The sequence below is a fragment of the Oryzias latipes genome, chromosome 8, assembly GCF_002234675.1.
Source record: "Oryzias latipes chromosome 8, ASM223467v1".
NCBI classification, from domain to species: domain Eukaryota; kingdom Metazoa; phylum Chordata; class Actinopteri; order Beloniformes; family Adrianichthyidae; genus Oryzias; species Oryzias latipes.
Genome location: NC_019866.2, coordinates 9,507,249 through 9,526,497, shown reverse-complemented (window position 1 = coordinate 9,526,497; position 19,249 = coordinate 9,507,249). Strand labels below are relative to the sequence as shown.

The 19,249-nt window shown below is 40.5% G+C and overlaps 5 protein-coding genes across 6 annotated transcripts; 3 read left to right on the top strand and 2 right to left on the bottom strand.

Moving 5' to 3' along the window:
• Window positions 1-1,065: 1,065 nt before the first annotated feature.
• On the top strand, window positions 1,066-2,013 carry LOC101167621 (G-protein coupled receptor 183-like). Its single transcript, XM_023957937.1, has one exon. It carries the CDS (start codon window positions 1,066-1,068, stop codon window positions 2,011-2,013), a length of 948 nt encoding a protein of 315 aa, XP_023813705.1.
• Window positions 2,014-2,603: 590 nt separating this feature from the next.
• Window positions 2,604-5,349, bottom strand: LOC101167368 (zinc-binding protein A33). Of its 2 annotated transcripts, none has more exons than XM_020705262.2 (6): window positions 4,759-5,349; window positions 4,526-4,621; window positions 4,221-4,451; window positions 4,111-4,133; window positions 3,921-4,036; window positions 2,604-3,842 (listed from the first exon to the last, which is right to left on the bottom strand). In XM_020705262.2, the coding sequence occupies exons 1-6, from the start codon at window positions 5,140-5,142 to the stop codon at window positions 3,304-3,306; spliced, it is 1,389 nt and encodes a 462-aa protein (XP_020560921.1). In that variant the 5' UTR covers window positions 5,143-5,349; the 3' UTR covers window positions 2,604-3,303. The 2 variants fall into 2 exon arrangements, with proteins under 2 accessions (XP_020560921.1, XP_011476414.1); XM_011478112.3 differs by having other exon boundaries at window positions 3,921-4,039; window positions 4,759-5,348.
• Window positions 5,350-6,913: 1,564 nt separating this feature from the next.
• Window positions 6,914-9,543, top strand: LOC101164232 (tubulin beta-4B chain). Its single transcript, XM_004071385.2, has 4 exons — window positions 6,914-7,091; window positions 7,825-7,933; window positions 8,017-8,127; window positions 8,211-9,543. The coding sequence occupies exons 1-4, from the start codon at window positions 7,035-7,037 to the stop codon at window positions 9,266-9,268; spliced, it is 1,335 nt and encodes a 444-aa protein (XP_004071433.1). The 5' UTR covers window positions 6,914-7,034; the 3' UTR covers window positions 9,269-9,543.
• A 623-nt stretch (window positions 9,544-10,166) lies between these two features.
• Window positions 10,167-13,624, bottom strand: crb3 (crumbs 3, cell polarity complex component; the record flags this gene model as incomplete). The annotated part of the gene is made up of 6 exons (XM_011478111.3): window positions 10,167-11,048; window positions 11,118-11,173; window positions 12,607-12,778; window positions 13,027-13,122; window positions 13,267-13,352; window positions 13,465-13,624. Coding segments are annotated over 6 exons (780 nt in total), but the record flags the coding sequence as incomplete, so codon positions are not given.
• A 1,352-nt stretch (window positions 13,625-14,976) lies between these two features.
• Window positions 14,977-19,178, top strand: LOC101163979 (histone chaperone asf1b-B). Its single transcript, XM_004071384.4, has 4 exons — window positions 14,977-15,352; window positions 16,258-16,373; window positions 16,618-16,794; window positions 18,440-19,178. The coding sequence occupies exons 1-4, from the start codon at window positions 15,244-15,246 to the stop codon at window positions 18,629-18,631; spliced, it is 594 nt and encodes a 197-aa protein (XP_004071432.1). The 5' UTR covers window positions 14,977-15,243; the 3' UTR covers window positions 18,632-19,178.
• Window positions 19,179-19,249: the final 71 nt, after the last annotated feature.

Genomic DNA, 19,249 nt, shown 5'->3' with positions numbered 1-19,249 from the left:
ACACAGACCTAATCAGATTTAGGATTGCAGGTGTGTTTAGCTCGATGTGTTATTTGTAAAGTTTCTCCTCTGCCTGGTTTGTTGATTACATTTCAAACTGCCCGAGGAAATGCACAACTGATTGAACCTGCGATCACGAGGGACTTCCGTCTTTTTGAAGAAGTTATCTTGTCTTCATCGGAGTGATTAATCCCACAGGAGTGTGGGGCTGGGTGAGGCAGAGACACCCTCTTAGGGACTGTCTTCACGGAGAGAAGCAGTCACAGCCCCCAACAGTAGTCCATCAAATTAGACAGTTCAGGCATACAAACATTCAGTCTTGATTCCCAAAAAGATCAGGCAAATTCTTTCCAAAAACAAGCCTTTATGGGGGGGGGGGGGGGGGGGGGGGCTAGGAGCAAAGAATTAAGGCTCAGTGGACAAGTAATCTCTTCCTTGATGCCTGACGTTATCATTCCATCAATTCAGCTTTATACAATCCATGTCCTAGTTTATCATCAGTTTTTCTCAGAAGTATGATTACACGATGCAAATGGATTTTCAGGAGCTCCATGAATTAAGCAAGTTTCAACACAAACAAGCAATGGGCTTTGTGCAGGATGTCACCTTTTTTTGGGGAGCCACTGTCCCTTTTTATCCTGCTGTGAACGGGGTGGTGCTTTCGCCAGGAGTCCCTTAAGTGAGTTTGATGTCCCTGCTTTCACAGAGTCACGTTTCCCAGAGGAGAGTTCACACAGACACAATAACAAGATAACAGCCGGAGGAGAGGCCCTGATGGTGTTTGTAACATGTTTTTACTCTCTGGTAACTGCCTGTGCAGCCACTTTATTCCTACTGAGACCAAAACTTCATGCCAGATTAGACACTGAAGATCCAACAAACAACATGACACTCGATTTGCACAGCTGGACAATGTTCCCAAATATCAGGACGCTATTCCGTAAAGTTGTATGGTTTTGTGCTTGATGCATAAATGAAGAGTGTTTGTGATTGTTCATCTGTAAATGCAGGACAATGTGAAACAGTAATCTCTTTGGCTGCTCTTCTCTCATCAGACAGAGAAACATGGACATGCATGTCCCGCCACTCAACACAACCTCCACGCCAGCTCACAACGCCACGGATCACGGCAATGCCACGCATAAGTCCTTCAGCGTGTTCGATGGCTGTGAGATGCATGTAGAGGCCATTTTATTTGACCTTGCCGTACAGTCTGTCAATGTCATCGTGGGAATTCCTGCTAACTTGCTTGTTATTGCTGTTCTTATCCACAACCGCAAAGAACCCTCCACTTCTGACATATTTATAGGCTGCTTAGCGTTCATGGATTTATACTTTGGTACCATGACCCCCCTTGGCTTCTTGAATCTCTTTTTGTTGAACAGCAAAGCAGTGTGGGCATCTCGTAAGTTTTCCTATGGGGTCAAAGACACCAGCGGGCCCTTGTTTTTGTCGTGCATCTGCCTGGATCGCTTTGTGGCCGTGCTCTTCCCAATCCAGTTTGGCCAGCTGAAGCACATCAAGTACAGGCTCATCCTCACAATCCTGGTGTTCTGCCTAACCCTCGCCTACTCAACAGCAAAAATGATGGGAGGCTTCCCCAACTTTGAGAAGGTGTTCACAGGTGAGGTCCTTGCGACGTTTACTTGGATGGTGGCGTGTAACACAAGCATCCTTTGGGCCCTGAAGAAGTCCCGTGGGGCTGGAAAAGATGAAATGCACCCCATGAAGAAAAAAGCCTTTAAGATGGTGCTTTCCATCCTTTATATCATTGTGTTTAACTACTTGCCACTTGTTGCACTATTTCCTTTTGAAGACCATTATTTGCCTCATGTTTTTCGCTGCTATGTGCAGCCTGTGGGCTTCGCCTTCCTGAATATAAGCAGCACCATCCAGCCTCTTGTCTATTTGCTACGCCTTGAAAAGGTCCCATTCCTTCCAGATGCTTGCATCAAGAAGTTTTCCTCCCTGTCGAAAAGTAAAGTTGCCCCTGCTCAAAGCGCACCTGCCTAAACAGAAGAGAACTCTGATGATATTTGTAAAAATGAAGTGGAACATTTAATGTTCTGAAAGTAGGGGAATTTGGAAAAATACAAATAAAAAGCACTGTGACAAGTGGGTTAACTTATTTGTTTAATTTAAACCCATTTTAAGTTCTCTCGTGGAGAGCAGGATTTGTAACCACAGACAATTGTTTTGAGTTTGGCGCCACCTTGTGGAAAAATGGGAGAATACCTTCTTAGCCGTGAACAGATGTCAGCAAAAACACCATAAAAACTTACACTTCAAGTTTTTTATGTTTGGTTTGGTTCAACCTATACATTCACATTCATATAGTTGATATGAACACCTAATGTTGTGGAGGTTGTTTAAAACTATTTTATAAAGAAATGAAAACACAAACGCTCAACATAAGTTCAAAACAACTAAAATGTTTGACTAACTGCTACTCAAAGATACCAAAAACTAAATTAATAAAAAAATAATTATAAAAAAGTTAAAGATGAAAGGAATGGAAGAGCCACAATCTTACAGGAATATAGAATTATTTTTAGAAAATACAATTTAAACAATAAAAAAGATGAAGCAGAAAGACAAAAAGAGATGTTAAAGTATTTTATGAAAGACTGGAATTTTATCAAAAAAAAGCATCAGAGAAACATAAAATAATGCAAATTACGATAATAATTCAAAGAATCTAAATCAGGTCGGTACAACCCTTAACCCTAAAAGAACCATTTAGTTCAGTTTCTTCCTGACTAAAACCCTGCAAGAGCTGCAATATAGCACCTAACGGTTTAGAAAACTACACTTGATTTATGTTTGTGTGGCTATTCACTTAATCATTTTTCAATGTAGCTTTCAAATATTTACAATAACAGAATTATACCAATGTTACATCTTTCTATATGTGATAATAGTAGATTATTTAATTTCTGACAGCAGCAGAAAAAAGTTCCTTTCAAAATAAAATGCACTCTGCAGGTGCAGGGGCCGTGTGGTTCTCTTGAACCCTACGTCACAGAACCCTGATCTAAACATTTCTGACACAAAAACATCAAAATGGCTACATCTATTCAGACATCCAACTAAAATTGAAGACATAAGGGACATTTCACGATTCACTAAAACAGTTTACAAACCATATTTCACAAAAACACAGTTATTTTGAATTTCTGTCTGCTCCTGTATATGTCTTTATAGTGTTTATCTTCCATTTTGTTGTGCGGTGTTCCTAAATCAATATTTATTCTTTTACATTAATTGGTAACATCTGTTCTCGGATTTCTTACTCATTTCTACTTATTGCCGCAACACTGTCATAAGCAGTTTCTCTGGCATAATTTTTAATGGATGGCAACTTTGTGTATAAAAATATGGAAACAACGGCTCTGTGAATATTTCAGTAAAGTCATAAATGAGCGTGTCATCCGTAGAGTCATAAAAGCACACCCTCCCCTTGTTGTAGTCCAGCTGGACTTTGACCTGTGTTGGTATTTTCGAAAGTGTCAGTGAAGTAGGCGGGGAGGTCAGGGCCCTGAGCTCTCCATCCCGGAAACACAAAGTCCAGAGGCCGTTTTCAGGCCGAGCGGCCACCTCCGCGCTTCTCTGCACGGACAGTGCAGCCACACCCAGGAACCAGTCGGAATTGCTTCCTGTTTCCACCACCCAGTGGTGGCTTCCTGAGCCCAACGCGGTCATGCCCACCACCTCAGCGCTCATGTGGAAGCGCTCAGGGTTGTCAGGGCAACAGCTGGGCTCCTTTGAGTAACTGAGGGATGTGAGGTCCCCAGATATCCTGAGGCATGGGTGTGCTGTGATTGGGTCTAACACCACAGGAGCTTAAAAAAAAAACAGGTCAAAGGGCAAATTTCTTTCTACAATTTCTGACGTTTACTAAAAGTAAATAATGTACTCACTGTAGTCCACATGGTCCACTATGTTCTCCCAGACTCTGTATTTGAGATTGGATAGATGTTTGGCCACATCAATCAGTAACCCAGCTGTGTTTTGTGAATTCAACCAAATGTCTTTGCTTCTGTGATGACAGCAGATGTCTCATCAGTGAATGCATCATTCCCAGTGTAACACGTAAAAAAGGGACCCTACCTGTCCTGAGTGGCTACAAATGTCTGCAATAAAAAGAAAAGTGTAAAGTCAACGATGGACTTTAATTTGAAACAAACACAAAAAAAAACTTTGGCTTCATTAACACAAACCTTCAACAATACCATATCGTCCAGCACGAGCTGTTTCTGAATAGAAGAGATGTTCTCTGTGATTGAGAGCATCTCTGCTGACACTTCTTGCATCTGTTCCGTCACCACTGCGACCTTCTCCTCTTCCTCCTTTTTCACCGCCTCTAACCTCCAGGACTCTTCTTGGTAGAGAACTTGATGCAGCTCCTCAAACTGACTCTTGATCTCTTTTTGGGTTTCAAGAGTCTGACTCTGAAGGAAAGAGAAACAAAATGTCAGTTGGATTGCGTTGTAATAAATCCTTCAGCTGTCTTATAAGGTGTTACCTTAATGTAGGTCAGCGTTTCAGTGGATCTCCTGTGAATGTGATTGAGAATTTTCAGTTTCTCCTCCAAGTTTTGAAGGGAAGCAAGGAGTTCGTCCTGTGAGACAAGCAGGTGAAACACACATTTTGGATGTTTTAAATGCTTTAGGCTGACAGTTTTACCAGGGCTAACTCATAAAAATGCTGACACTTGTCACTTGAAATAGAGTTTGGGCAACCGTTTGTTTTTCCTACCTTGCAGTCCACCAGTGCTTCCTCAGTAGGCAAACAGTTGTGGTTTTTATGCTGCTTGGAGGATTGACACACAACACAGATAGGCTGTTTGTCAGCCAGACAGAAGAGTTTTAGCTTCTCTCCATGTAGATCACAGTTGTCGCCCCGCTCTGAGTTCTGCCTCTTGACCTGCTGAAGAGCCTCACAGACATTTCTTAGTGCCAGATTGGATGGGGGGTCGGCCTTGGGTCCTCTTTTCCTGCAAACTGGACACCCTCGCAACCTTGAGTCCCAGCAGCGCTTCAAACAGTTCCTGCAAAAGCTGTGGCTACACGGCAGCAGAATCGGGTCCTTGAAGATGTCACAGCACACCGGACACGTTAGATCCTCTTCTGGGAAAATCATGATCGTCAGCTTGAGCGTTTTTTGTCAAAGCAAATCCACTTCTGCTGGTCCTCACGTGTTGGCTTTGGTGTGGAGCAGTTACAGCATGACTTCAGCGCTCTTGACCGCACCAACTGCCCGTCTATTGTTCTTGACAAGAAGTAGCAAATGCTCATGGGTTTCCTGTACTTTTTGGGTGTAACATCAGTCCTGCTGCAGTGAGAAAAACACTGTGTCTGGTAAAGCTGGGAAGCAGGAAATAAAACTGGTTGGTACATGGCTACAAGTAAGGAATGCAATCTTTCAGGATGTGAAATGACATGCGAATGCCCAAGGCTACTGCCTGCTTAACATTTTCTGAGCACTTCTAAGATACTAAGTTACTCTTAAGTGGATCCATTTAGCTGAGTATAAAATTTCATTGACATGTATTGTTGTCCAACTCCCACACATTGTCTTTACAGGCTCAGCCTGTGTTGAGAACATAAGTGATCAGAAACTTTAGGCAAAGATAAATACTCATGCAAGCAATGAATTAAGAGTTGAATGTGTTGTAGTTTTTGTTTGACTGTAAAAAGAATTGATCTGATGAAATAAAAAGTCTAAGGCCCAGTTGTAAAATGTTCAAAAAAGAGCCCAAATGATTAAATTCATGTGCAACTTCCCATCACTTTCAGAGCAGGAAGTCAGTAGATGAGATGTACCCTTACAGTTCACAAAGAGGGCTTGCAAATTTAGATTAACATTTTACACTGGTTCCAACACAGCAAGAGGAGTCTGAAATGCAAATATGAAAATAACCAAAGACTATTTATAGCATAAAAGCAAAGCACATTGTTTGCATGTCACATTTATTTTATTTCTTGCAACAGACGGGCAACCTGTCCAGGGTGTATGGACACCACAATCCTGTGACCCCAAAAGATATTTAGTTTGTAAAATGAGTGGAAAGATGAATGGCAGGCCCATGTGACATTGAAGTGTATTTCTTTCGTATTTGATTTTGTTAACTTTGATGACACTGGCTATTGAAAATCTGTTTTAAATTTACCAGAACGCCTCCATGGATGCAGTTGGAGTAAAATATGTGGGTCATTCCAGAATTGGAGGACATTTGAGCATCAAAATTCATGAAAAGTAAAGCTTCCCTTTGCTCTAGCCATCCTGGTTAATGATGTCAAGTCCAGTTTATCATGTGATTCTCTGCTATAGGTTGTGTGCATGTTGTGGGACACAATAATAAGTATTTCAAATATTTTCTTTATTAAAATAAATGTTCCCGCAGTTACAAGAGACACAAATGAAACAAATAATACCAGAAATTTCATTTTTAGATTCCATTTTAACTGTTTTATTGGAGATTTAGACATGGGGAGTGGGGGCATTTTAGAGGTGGGCCTACTCCAGACTTATTTTGTACTTTGAAAACTATTTTCAATCTATTTTACCGATTAGTTTTTGTTTATTTTGGTCTCAGGAGCAGCAAATATACTGGGGATTTGCTTCTTTTTTTATTTTATTTTTTTATTCTGGAACGAACCGTGTCATATTTGCACCTGTACCGGTGCGTGATCGTGGGTGATTTACAGATTTGGGGTCACTCGGTCCGTGAGAAAATGAGCCTCTTTGATGAATGATGCAGCAGCTCGCATCCTATCAGCCATTTCCACGAGTAAGGGTCCCCCCCCCCTCCCCTTTTTTTTCTCTCCATTTTTTTCACCCCGCCGCTCTCCTCCGTTCTATGGTTGCCATGGCGATGACGTCACGTTGCACCACCATTTCAGGCCAGTAGAAGGTCTTAAAAAGCGATTCGCCGAATCCTCATCCGCCAGACTTCAGGAGCCATCTTCAGAGACTCTGCTGCCCAGATTCCCCATCTTCTTGTCGACAGCGTCCCCATCCATCGGTCCGAAATGCGTGAAATTGTGCACCTGCAGGCCGGCCAGTGCGGAAACCAGATCGGAGCCAAGGTAAGTTGACGAATATGCTTTTTTCCCGGCGCTACTGGTAAGATTCACGCAGACACGCCTCGGTCGGTGACCATGGAAGAGCCTCCGCCTAATCTATCCATCGGGAACTTTCTAGAAAGCAGCGCGATGCTTGCAGATGAAACAAGTCAAGAAATGCAAAAATGATTCTAGCTTTGATATTTTCTTTTGTATTTCGGTTTGCATTTTCACTCCAGCAGGTCATAAAAATTATGGCGATGCATTCATTTACTAATTAAAGAAAAAAACATTTAAAAGACATGCATTAAAAAAAGAAATACGGAAATTGCAAATGGTGAGAAAAAAAAACTTAAAATTCGATAATTGCCTTTTTTTTCCTGCTTTTGTGTAAAAGTAGAAGCAATTATCAAGCTTCGTTGTGAAAGGAGCCTCCCCTCCCCCTCATTTACTTTGACCGTATTTTTCTCCTTATCTGCCATTTAAAAATCCGTTTCTACTGAATATTTGCTTTCAACCCAATTAAAAAATAGAAGTTTAATTTGAGTATTTAAGGATTCCTTCAAAGCCTTTTCATAATCCACATCAGTCATTTGTCGGACTCCTCCTGAGGAAACTCCTTCTCTGGGAACATTTGACCTCCTTTCCACTAGAGGCTTCTCCCTAACCCCCCAAAATGATCTCTACAGATCTCTACATTTCTGTTCCATGAACGTTCGTGAGCTGAATGACCCTTTCTGTATCTTTTTTTTCTCAGTTCTGGGAGGTGATAAGCGATGAGCATGGTATTGATCCCACTGGTACCTACCATGGAGACAGCGATCTGCAGCTAGACAGGATCAGCGTCTACTACAATGAAGCCACAGGTACCCAGATCTGCTCCACACCCTCTTTTTAACTGACGTCTATATATTGTATTTAACCTGAAAGTCATTTGACGTGTCTTTAGGTGGAAAGTATGTGCCTCGTGCCATCCTGGTGGATTTGGAACCCGGCACAATGGATTCCGTCAGGTCTGGTCCTTTTGGCCAGATCTTCAGGCCTGACAACTTCGTCTTTGGTGAGCTTTATATTTTATGAAGGCTCCACCTGTCTTTGTTCAGAAAAAAAAAATTTTTGTTCTCAAATCTTTTTTTTTCCCAGGCCAGAGTGGAGCTGGGAACAACTGGGCTAAGGGCCACTACACTGAAGGGGCTGAGCTGGTGGACTCCGTCTTGGATGTCGTGAGGAAAGAGGCTGAGAGCTGCGATTGCCTGCAGGGCTTCCAGCTCACTCACTCTCTGGGCGGAGGCACCGGCTCTGGGATGGGCACCCTGCTCATCAGCAAGATCCGCGAAGAGTACCCGGACCGCATCATGAACACCTTCAGCGTGGTGCCTTCCCCCAAAGTGTCCGACACCGTGGTTGAGCCCTACAACGCCACGCTCTCCGTCCACCAGCTGGTTGAGAACACCGATGAGACATATTGCATCGATAACGAAGCACTCTATGACATCTGCTTCCGCACACTTAAACTTACCACCCCCACCTATGGAGACCTCAACCATTTGGTGTCCGCCACCATGAGCGGCGTGACCACCTGCCTGCGCTTCCCCGGCCAGCTCAACGCAGATCTGCGTAAGCTAGCTGTGAACATGGTGCCCTTCCCCCGTCTGCACTTCTTCATGCCAGGCTTTGCACCCCTCACCAGCAGGGGGAGCCAGCAGTATCGCTCCCTTTCTGTTCCAGAGCTCACCCAACAGATGTTTGATGCCAAGAACATGATGGCGGCGTGCGACCCACGCCATGGCCGGTACCTCACCGTGGCTGCAGTCTTCAGGGGACGCATGTCCATGAAGGAGGTGGACGAGCAGATGTTGAACGTCCAGAACAAGAACAGCAGCTACTTTGTAGAATGGATCCCGAACAACGTGAAGACCGCCGTCTGCGACATCCCGCCACGGGGCCTGAAAATGGCAGCCACCTTCATCGGCAACAGCACCGCCATCCAGGAGCTGTTCAAGCGGATCTCTGAGCAGTTCACCGCCATGTTCCGCCGTAAGGCCTTCCTCCATTGGTACACGGGCGAGGGGATGGACGAGATGGAGTTCACGGAAGCCGAGAGCAACATGAATGACCTCGTGTCAGAGTACCAGCAGTACCAGGATGCCACCGCTGAGGAGGGCGAGTTTGAGGAGGAGGGCGAGGAAGAAGTCGCATAAAGCCTGAAACGCAGCTAGCACACCCACATTTCATCCCCCCATCCATCCTAAATTGAACGTTTCACTGAACACCTACTTAGCTCACTGTTGTTACTTCTAGTGCTCTAGTGTTAGACATTAAAACTTGCTGTCATTGGTAAAGTTTTGTTGAAACTGTATGTTGTTACTGCACTGGATTGTTTATCCTGTCATTGCCTTTTCATCCACAGAAGCAAATGACTTTGACTGTGAAGCTCTGAAAGATGAGGAAGATTAAAATTATGTTTGAAAGCCTCCTTCATGCCTCTGACTTCCTGCTTTACTTTGTCACCTTTCCTTTTAGTGGACCATAAAGATGGACAGTTAGAATGTTATAAATTATTTAAAAAAAAAAAAAAACAGTTTTTAAGAACAGGACAAGCCAATTCTAGTTACTTAATATTTTAAGGAACAAAACAGTTTCTAACTAAAAATAAGTTTAAATCAAACGATGTATTTTGCACATCAAGCATTCATTCCAATAAATATTCCATTAACTAGGTTGGAGGATGTCTTATAAATTGCTAAAAAAAAAAAATTCTAAGATGTAATGTAATTTAAAGTTGGCCTAAAAAAGCAGTATAAAGGACTGCAATTATTACTAATTAGTGCAGCCAGAACAAGATTTTCTTTTTCTGATCCTGTATAACATTGCTTTTATTTTGAAGGGTGCATTTTTTTAAATCAAATTTGTTCCTTTTTCTACCTAATCATAAATGATTCTGGTACTTTTTTTAAACTACAAATTTAAACCTCATATTTGTTTCTTTATTGTTTTGTTGGAGAGGCAATTTATATTTCTGAAATCCTTTTAACTTTTTTTGATGATAAACGATAATACATGTGAAAAACAATAAACATGCTGAACCACAGTAAAACGTGCTTGAATATAACAAATATTTTAATGTAACGTTCCTGCAATGTGACTTAAAAAATACCTAAAGGTGAAAACATTTGATTGCATATTGCTTTGTGTAATTTCCGTGTGAAATTTCATTTTTATTACAGCAGGTCACTCCAAATCAGCACTACCTGTATTGATTGTGGGGTTTTTTTTTCTGGTGCATTAGTAAAGAAAGAAAAAAAAAACAATAATAATAACTGTGCATTTATGTCCTTTGTTAAATAAAAAAGACTGAAATTAAAGGGAAAAAATGAGGTAAATATTTCAAACAGATTTCTTCAGTAAAAATCTACATTTTTATCAGCTATAGTTTATGTGGTGAATTGTATTTTAATAAAAATCTACACTACTCCTCTTAGTGGTTTTAAAATACTGGAGCTCCTGTTTCCGCATAGCACAGATGACATTCAGGCCTTCTCCACAAAAGATCCATCCAGTACCAGGCAGGAACAATTCAGTGCTTGTTGAAATGGAGTGGCAGGAAAACGCATCATAGTTCGCTCCTTGTTTGTCCATCGACGCATTGTCAGTTTTTTACGCCTCACTGCATGGAGCGCTGGATGAAGTAGAATCATCAAATGATCAGAAGTCACCAGTCCAAGCAAACAAACTCAACCACAATGGCCGTTTGATGATTTAGCACAAAGCTTAAATGAGTCTTTCCTCTTTTGGTAACTTGAGAGCATCTGGTGCGGCCACACTGCAGGCACCGGACTGCTCCTCAGCACTGGGTCTGTACGTCCCCTCAGTCTGTCTCTTCTTTTTCACCACGAAGAATAACCAACCCAAAACACCCAGAACTATGGCCAGAACGCCCAGAGTGACTGTCGGGGCCACAATAGCTGCAATATTGGGTCCCTAAATGAAACAAATCAGACAGTTTTTATTGAATTCCATAAAACCATTATGACAAACTTTTTCACTTACCGCAGTGCTATTAGATCTATTTTCTTCTGCCCTTGGTTTGATTGTGGTTAAAGTCCCTAAAAAAGAAGAAACATCAAAGTATTTTTAGAAAATCACATTATTGGTGTGTTCCTTGTAGAGTAGGCCCACTCCGATCGTCTTTTTATCTATTTTAAAAGCATTGCACTGTTCTTATGGTTATGATTATGCCACATTTTCTTTGGAGTGGGAGTGTAGTTCACCAGAAATTTGCCTCAGACTATTGGGCGGGACTATTGGCACGGAGTAAGCCCGCCTCCGCATCCCATCCCATCATCCAACTGGTTACACTCTCCCCCGTTAGCTTACAGGCCCTTACACCCCCATCCTAACATAAGTGGTGTGACAAAAAGGGGGGGGGGGGGGTGCTGTAAGCTAGCAGGAGAGAGTATGAACAAAGGGATGATGGGAAGTCATGGAAGGCTTACTCCACACCAACAGTCGGATTTCTGATGAATTACTGCCGCTCTGCATAGTCTGTGTTCTAGAAAATGACTTTTTATTATCATTATTTACCCTAAAAACAGCATAATCATAGTTAAATGACCACTGGGAATGCTTTTATAATAGATCAAAAGATGATTGGAGTGGGACTTTAAATACTAATATTAATATAATCTGAAAAACAAGAAAAAGAATAGTACAGAAAGAACAGAGAAGCCCGATTCAGTCGACCACCTTGCTTCATGCAGACAGGTCCAGTAGAAGTGACTGACTAGAAACCTGCAAGCATCAACTCTTGAGTGTCTCCGTCTATAGCTTTCATTTTCCCTGTTGTGTCCATTAAGGACCCATTAAAGCTTATTTCTCTTTGGTCCATTCCTTATGGTCTGTTGTTGCACACACAGACCATAATGAGGGAAGCTAAATGTACTGTACAGCACAGAAGACTTTTTCCTCTGAGCATGGTTACTTTGTGGCCACTCCGGGGTACTCCTCCAGTCAAGCACTGGGTCCAGCTATTTGATCCTTGAGCAGCCATGTGATCATTGGGCTACACCAAGTTGCTTTGCTGTAACTTTTTAATCAGCAGAGCAAATAACAAAAACTCAGGAATGCTGAGTCAAAAAAAGCACTTTACTTCCAACAATAGGAGGGGAAAAAAATACACACTTTGTGTTTGGTATTTAAATAACGGGGCTAAATAGAGACTTCTGTTTTGAAAACTGACACTCACCCCTCACTTCCTCTGAGTCAATCATTCACTAAAGATTACACTTTCCAAGGACAAAGGTACAACTTGATAACACACACAGGGGGATTAAATGGGTCAAATATGGTCACTATAAAGGAAGAGTCTTTTATTCATAATACATTTATTAAAATGCTGGCAAGTCAGAGCAGGCTTCAGGCTGTTTATCCAGTGAATCTCTCCCAGTCCCAGAAAGATTTGGTGGCGTAATGTGTGCTCAGGTGTGGTCAGGAGGGAGGCTCATTTGTATGGGAGTGTTGGGATCGGCGGTGAACTCACCCCATACGCGGCTGATGCCAATACCGAGCAGCAAAACGCTCCCAAAAACGACTCCAGGTGGGGCCACCACATCCCGGGGGGCTGCCATGTCTGCGGGGGCATCAGCTCGGATCCATTTGAGGCCAACTTCCTCTGAGAGAGAGCGTGGATCGTCTCCACTAAGCACCTGCTGCTGGAACAACAGTACAGTGCGCAAAAATACGCGTTTACCATTCTGACAATGAATGATTCAGCCGCGCGTTGAATCACCATCAAATTTGCTGGGACCGCATGAAAATAATAACCTATTCACGGAAACGCGCATCATCCCTAAAAATAAAGCTCTGAATCAGCCGCAGTTCGGCCACACTGTCACTGTGTGACCTTCAGAAAAAGTGCTAAGAAAGAGTTGTCTTTTACGGGAAGACAATAAAAACAAACCAACTGTGGATTCAGCTGCTTCCAGGTGGTCGAAGCAAAGTGGGAAGCATCGATCGAGCAGGTGGATTCCTGTTGTGGGAAAAGCTTCCTCCCCACCTTTAAGCAAATTTTAAAAAGAAATAAATGGCCTACAATAACAAGAAATTGTAAAATCATTCATTTCGCGACGTTTTTAGAGGTGAAGTAGTTTTGGACTAATTTTTTCCTTAGATCACGTGGTTCAGTTTCGTGTTACATTACCTGCGCACAGTTATCTACCTGCAGACAGACCCTCCTTTGTACAAAGTCGAGGAAAAGAGTTGACTCAAGCGGAGCGCATTCCTCTCCTGTTTCCATTCAATGAAATCAAATCAAATTAACAGGAATCCAAACATCCTCTTAATATCCAAAAGTCTATAATTTTGATGTGATGTGATGGAAACTCCGTTTGGTTCTGACCTGCGGTCGCCTCCCGCGCGCAAGCTTCCTTTCTTCCTTCTTTCCACCTGCTCTGACCTGGCTGCCGCTTTTGCCCTGCGCGTTTACCTAGCAACCTGTCTGATGGTGGTGGCTCCACTAGAACAGCGCCCTCACCAGGTTTCACGTTCACGCAGGCATATCAACATTCCTAAGATATTTGGAGGATGAATTTTGAGGCCAGCTGGCCCACCGGACCCTAATCCTCACCTAATCTCCCCGTTTCAGACTGAGAAAGGCAGAGAAAATGTCAGAGCTAATCTGTCCTGTGTGGGACAGAGCACATTTAGGCTTTTGGAAGGAGCAGGATGCTTTAGCAGTTTTCAGTATACTTCACTGAATCCTAGGGGTAACAATAATGTATGGAACCGCCTAGTTTGAGAGACTTGCATGAAAATGAGCTGTGACTTTTGAAAATAAAAGCTAGAAAACCATTTATGAATGCTCAGACCTAAGTTATCTGTGTCTGTTGGGGGTGTGACGATTAATCAACTTAATCAATGAATCGATTTCTATTCCAACGATCCAATGAGGTCAATCTGCCCGAGGGAAGTTGTTAATCGAATCGACCTATGCCCATATGAAATCGTTTTAAAATGAAATAAATGGATTATAATCGATATTGGGAAATACCATTTGGATTGAGGCATGGTATATTTATTTTCAACATAAAAACAACAAAGTGCCATCACAACGGACAGCACACAGGGTGCCAGCAAAAATGGAAGAGCCATCATCAGTCCAATTAGTGGGAACCATCTAGTGTGGTACAGTGTTCTAATACTGCTCCTTTTGGATTATTTTGATGTGGAAAAACAACATGAACTTTATGAAACTAAAATGTGAATGGATTTGACATGAACTCTTGTTTAATTGCTTCTTTGTACAAATAAGTAATTTACACTTGATTATCTTACAAGAATAAGGAATCTGGAAAACTTTACCTGCACTGTTCAGTACCCAGGTATTTATCTCTGAGTCACACTGGTTGAGTTTTTGGCTAAACATCAATTTTAGGTCAGCAAATCAGATTGAATCAGATGATTTCAAATGTACCAATAACAAATATGAATTATATCAGCAACCAGAAATTATTAATCAAATTGTTAAAATAGACTTGAATTTAAGTTGTACAAATATGGACAACACTTTTATGAAGGAAAAATGAGAAAATATTTGATTCAGCATCAGAGATCAAAATAACATAAATTGGGTGTTAGAGACAGTCAACAAGAATAAATTGTATGAAAAAAGAGGGTTCCTTCAAAAATTAATGCTTAATTGTATTAAGTAAAAGCGTCACTATTAACTAAATTGTGAAAACACTTTTTTATCAATACATTTGAGGATATCAGAATAACTAATCTTTTTTATTTAAATTCGTCACATCCGTTTTTTTTAAAAACAATCCTAACCGGGCGCTTTTTGAAAACTCTGAGTTTTTGTCGCTAGAGGGCAGAAGAGATAAGTTGTGAAAATGCAACGCTTTGCGTTACTTGCAGCTTGCCGTAGTCGCAGTGAAAGCTGGGTAGAACAGTCAAGCGGCGGGAGAGCGGCAAAAAATAATCTGTAAATTGTATTTAACATTTACCGATTTACTTTAGAATGACAACGTGTCAAGCGTAAAACCAAGCGTCTGAAAAAAGTCTGCGTGGGTCAAAGCTATAGTTGTGAATTTGTTAACATTTGGTGTTCGGACTGGGAGCTCCTTGGGGACACTTGTGTCTTGATTGGATCACACCGTTTAGCGCCCTAGCAACAATGGCAAAGGTACAGGTGTTGAATGTGGCTGTTCTAGATAACCCCAGTCCCTTTGGAAACCCGTTTCAGTTTGAAATAACGTTTGAATGCATGGAAGACCTCCCCGAGGGTGAGTGACTTTTTTTTGTTGTTGCTTTTGTTTGTCGCTAGTGAGGCTAAACCCAAACTCTCGTTTTTATAAACTAGCCTAACGGCTAACAAAGTGGCATCGGTACGTTATAACTTCAGTTTTTAACTTCTTAAAAGCCAACTGAGAAAGGTGCTAGACAGCTAAAGAGGTTGTTTTTGGCGCTGCCCCAAGATAAAGTATCACCTAAATACGTAATATGTCATCGCACGCAGCTCGCAACGTAAATTAGACACAGGCCTAGTGACCCCCTGGTACACAGTAGAACATGCCCACTGGGCCGTTGTTACAAGTTTTAAAAGAAAATGTCTATTGTCAAATTTTCAAGTAAAAAAAACACTTTCATCTGAAAGTTGAGTTACTGTGGAGTTTTTTTTCAATAAACAAAGTGAAGAATTGCAATTATCACGTTTAAAAAGGCAATGCAAACTTCTGGATAGTGTTCATAGCAAATTTTTTCTTAACTTTTTCAATTGGACTTTAAATTATTTTATTTTTTAATCAGTGGATTTAGTTTTTTTTGTCTGTTTTGTTGTATTCGCACACTAGTTTCACCATCCTGCCTGTTTCCACTTCATTCAGCAGATTACCTGGATCAGGTGTGTTCAGTTAATCAGAATGAGGAGACACCTGAGTCAACTAATTAGCAGAAATAAAAACGGGCAGGGCCAGCCCTACTGTACCCTACACACATTTTCACGTTAATAAATACTAATGTTATTTGAATTTTTAACATTCGAATATATAAAACTTGTTTTAAACTCTAATGGTTACCTATTTTGAGACATTTCTGAAGCTAGCTATTATCTTAGATATGGCCTTAAGAAAAAATAAGGATTTCACTACAAGTATTGTGATTTTTTTTTTTTTAATTTGTTTATTTTTAGACCTGGAATGGAAAATTATATATGTTGGCTCAGCGGAGAGTGAAGAGTACGATCAAATCCTGGATTCGGTTCTGGTTGGTCCAGTCCCGGCTGGAAGACATATGTTTGTGTTTCAGGTGGGTTTTATTTTCAAAAAATCTCTAATGGTCATTTCATTTGTAATTAATTTTTTTTTTTTGGTTGGAAAAAGCATCAAATGTCAATACAACTTATTTAAAAAGATAATATTTTTTACGTGTCGTTTATGCATTTTTTTTTTATGTGTGTATAACTTTTTAGAGTCAATTATAAAAGTGTAGTACCACACGTTATATGCTAGGATTCAAGAGAAATTAAACAAAAATCCTTTTATTTTTGCAGGCTGATGCTCCGAACACGGCACTGATTCCTGAAAGTGATGCTGTTGGAGTAACAGTAGTGCTAATTACCTGCACCTATCGAGGCCAAGAGTTTATTCGCATTGGTTACTATGTGAACAATGAGTACACAGGTCCAGAGCTGCGTGAAAATCCACCCATCAAGCCAGACTATGCACAGGTAATTCCAATAATAGTATCTGATTTATTTTTTTATGTGAATTATGAGGCCTTTGTATACTTGAATACAACTGCATCTTGTCTCTCATTCATATACCTGGAAATTTGCCCATTCACGTATTTTAGAATAGATCAGTGTCAGATGTTGTCTCCCCATTAGTGATTGGATTTTTTTAGATTTTTTTTTATTAGCGCTGTATATTTCAAGTTGATCATTTCAAATAAATCCCCTAGCAGAAGTCTGCATATCATGAGCGGATTACAACATTTGATTGCCGTAAAGCACAGCAGAATATGGCAGCAGCTTGAGCTGGAGGCACACACAAACATCTCTGTCAAGTTTGCAAGATATTCACAGACTTGGACTTTGGAGGTCAAAAAGTCTTTTAATAAATGTTTGAAATTCACAGCAACTCTTGCTTTTTGTCTTAACGACCTACAAATGTAGAAAAAGTATTGGGTTTGTGTTTCTATTTATTGAGAACGTGCTCTCCCGCTGCTGACAGTCAGCAGTGAGACGGCTGCAAAATGCAGGGAAAAGGGATTTTTGGAGAAAATCACTTCAATTTGAAATAATTTTTAATGTAAACATGGATCATAATTAATAAATAAAAAGACTTTAAAGGAACTAATGCTACAGATTTCAAACTTTCTCACATTACTTTTACCTATCTTTTCTAGTTGATAACTACCGGTAGTTTTCTAGTTGATAGTTGAACTATTTTTACTTGACTGTTCAAGGTACTTCACAGAAGGGTTTTCTGAGTGTTAATTGGTAAAAAAAAGTAAATAAAATAAACACAGTGACCTACCTGGATCTGTTTATTACACTGTTTTTCTTCTTTTATAAAAGTATCACATCAGGACTCGTTATCAGGAGACACTCAAAATGAAATGACTCTGAATCTGATCAAGGCCAAACAATTCTGATGGGAATATCCCAAATGGTTACCATACCAGTTTATTTTCTTAAATCTTAACCTATCACTCAGGTTAGACCAGAAAGCTGCATATATTTACAGCACTTGTAAGCAAAACTTGTCTGAAATATTTGTGGTTTAAAAATGTCGGGGTTATTTTGTTTTTGACTTGCATCAGTTTTAACAAAAGAAGAATACGTTTTGGTCCCCCCCATATTCCATTTTAATGTGTTATCTGAACAGGTTTGATTGAAATAAAACACAAATCCACCATCTCCATCCTCTACAATGTCAGAAGGTTACATGATCCTCAAACTTTCTCTTCAATTCAGATTTTAATGCCATCAAACTTGGGATTTTAAACTGATGGTTTGGTTCCCAATTCCTACTTTATTTCCATTGTCAAGTTTGATGTTTCAAGCTGCCAAATCTGTCGTGGAGGTGGCACTTTCAATAGTAAGCCTCTGGGAACTTTGCCCTAATGACATACAGTTTAGATTGTAGGCGTCACATTTTTTAGGGGTCTGATACCCAAAGAAACTTTTCACACCGTCTGTAACGGATACATTAATGAGTAAAAACAGATACAGATATTTATGGGTAATAGTTTTTGTGGTTTTATATTTGATTGGTCTTTACATTTTACTTTTTTTTTCAGTCACAGAATGATTACTTTAGAAAATACTAATATAAATTCCATTGTTTTTTGTTATCTTCCCTATTTAGCTCCAGAGAAACATTCTAGCATCGAACCCACGTGTAACCAGGTTCCACATAAACTGGGAAGGCTGTACTGAGAAAATGGAAGATTCTGAAAATGTTGATCCTACGCCAAACTCCATGCTCCCTCCATCCTGTCTGCCAGGCAAAGTCCCTCCTTTGGGACACCTACCAGATAACTCCATGGATTGCTTATAAAGTTGCTGCCTCCTCAGAAGGTGGCCAATTCAAGCACAAGACCTTATGGTGGAATGCCCTTGGACATTTTTAGCATAGATGAAAGGATTTATTCCCAGCCTTTCCTCTTCCTGTACTTGTAAAAAAAACAAAAAACAAATAGCTCACCGGGGCTTTAGTTAAACTTATTTTCTGAGGACATGGTGAACATGATTGTGTATTAAAAGGTAGTTCTTGCCATGAGTTTGAAAGCAATATTAATGTGTGGAAATGAAACTGCATGATATTTCAACTGAACCAAAACAACGTCAGATGTTATTAATAGATTTTCTTGTTCTGTTAAAGAAGACGTGTAAATTTAAGAGGAATTTGGCACTGGTGTTGCAATACATTGCTGAACAAAAATATAATTTGTCACTATATTTGTTAAAATTGCACTTAATTGTGTTGATGTAAAATTATGGAGTTTCGGGTGGACTTTATGCTATTATCTTTTCCAAACAATTGCTCATGCCTTCCCCTGGTTGCAGTTTAATTTTTTAAATAAAGTTACAGCATTTTGTATCTATGAAAAATCCTCTTTTTGGGGGGGATGGGTTGCAACTAATTGATTTGTTTTCCATATCCAGCGGGTGGTAA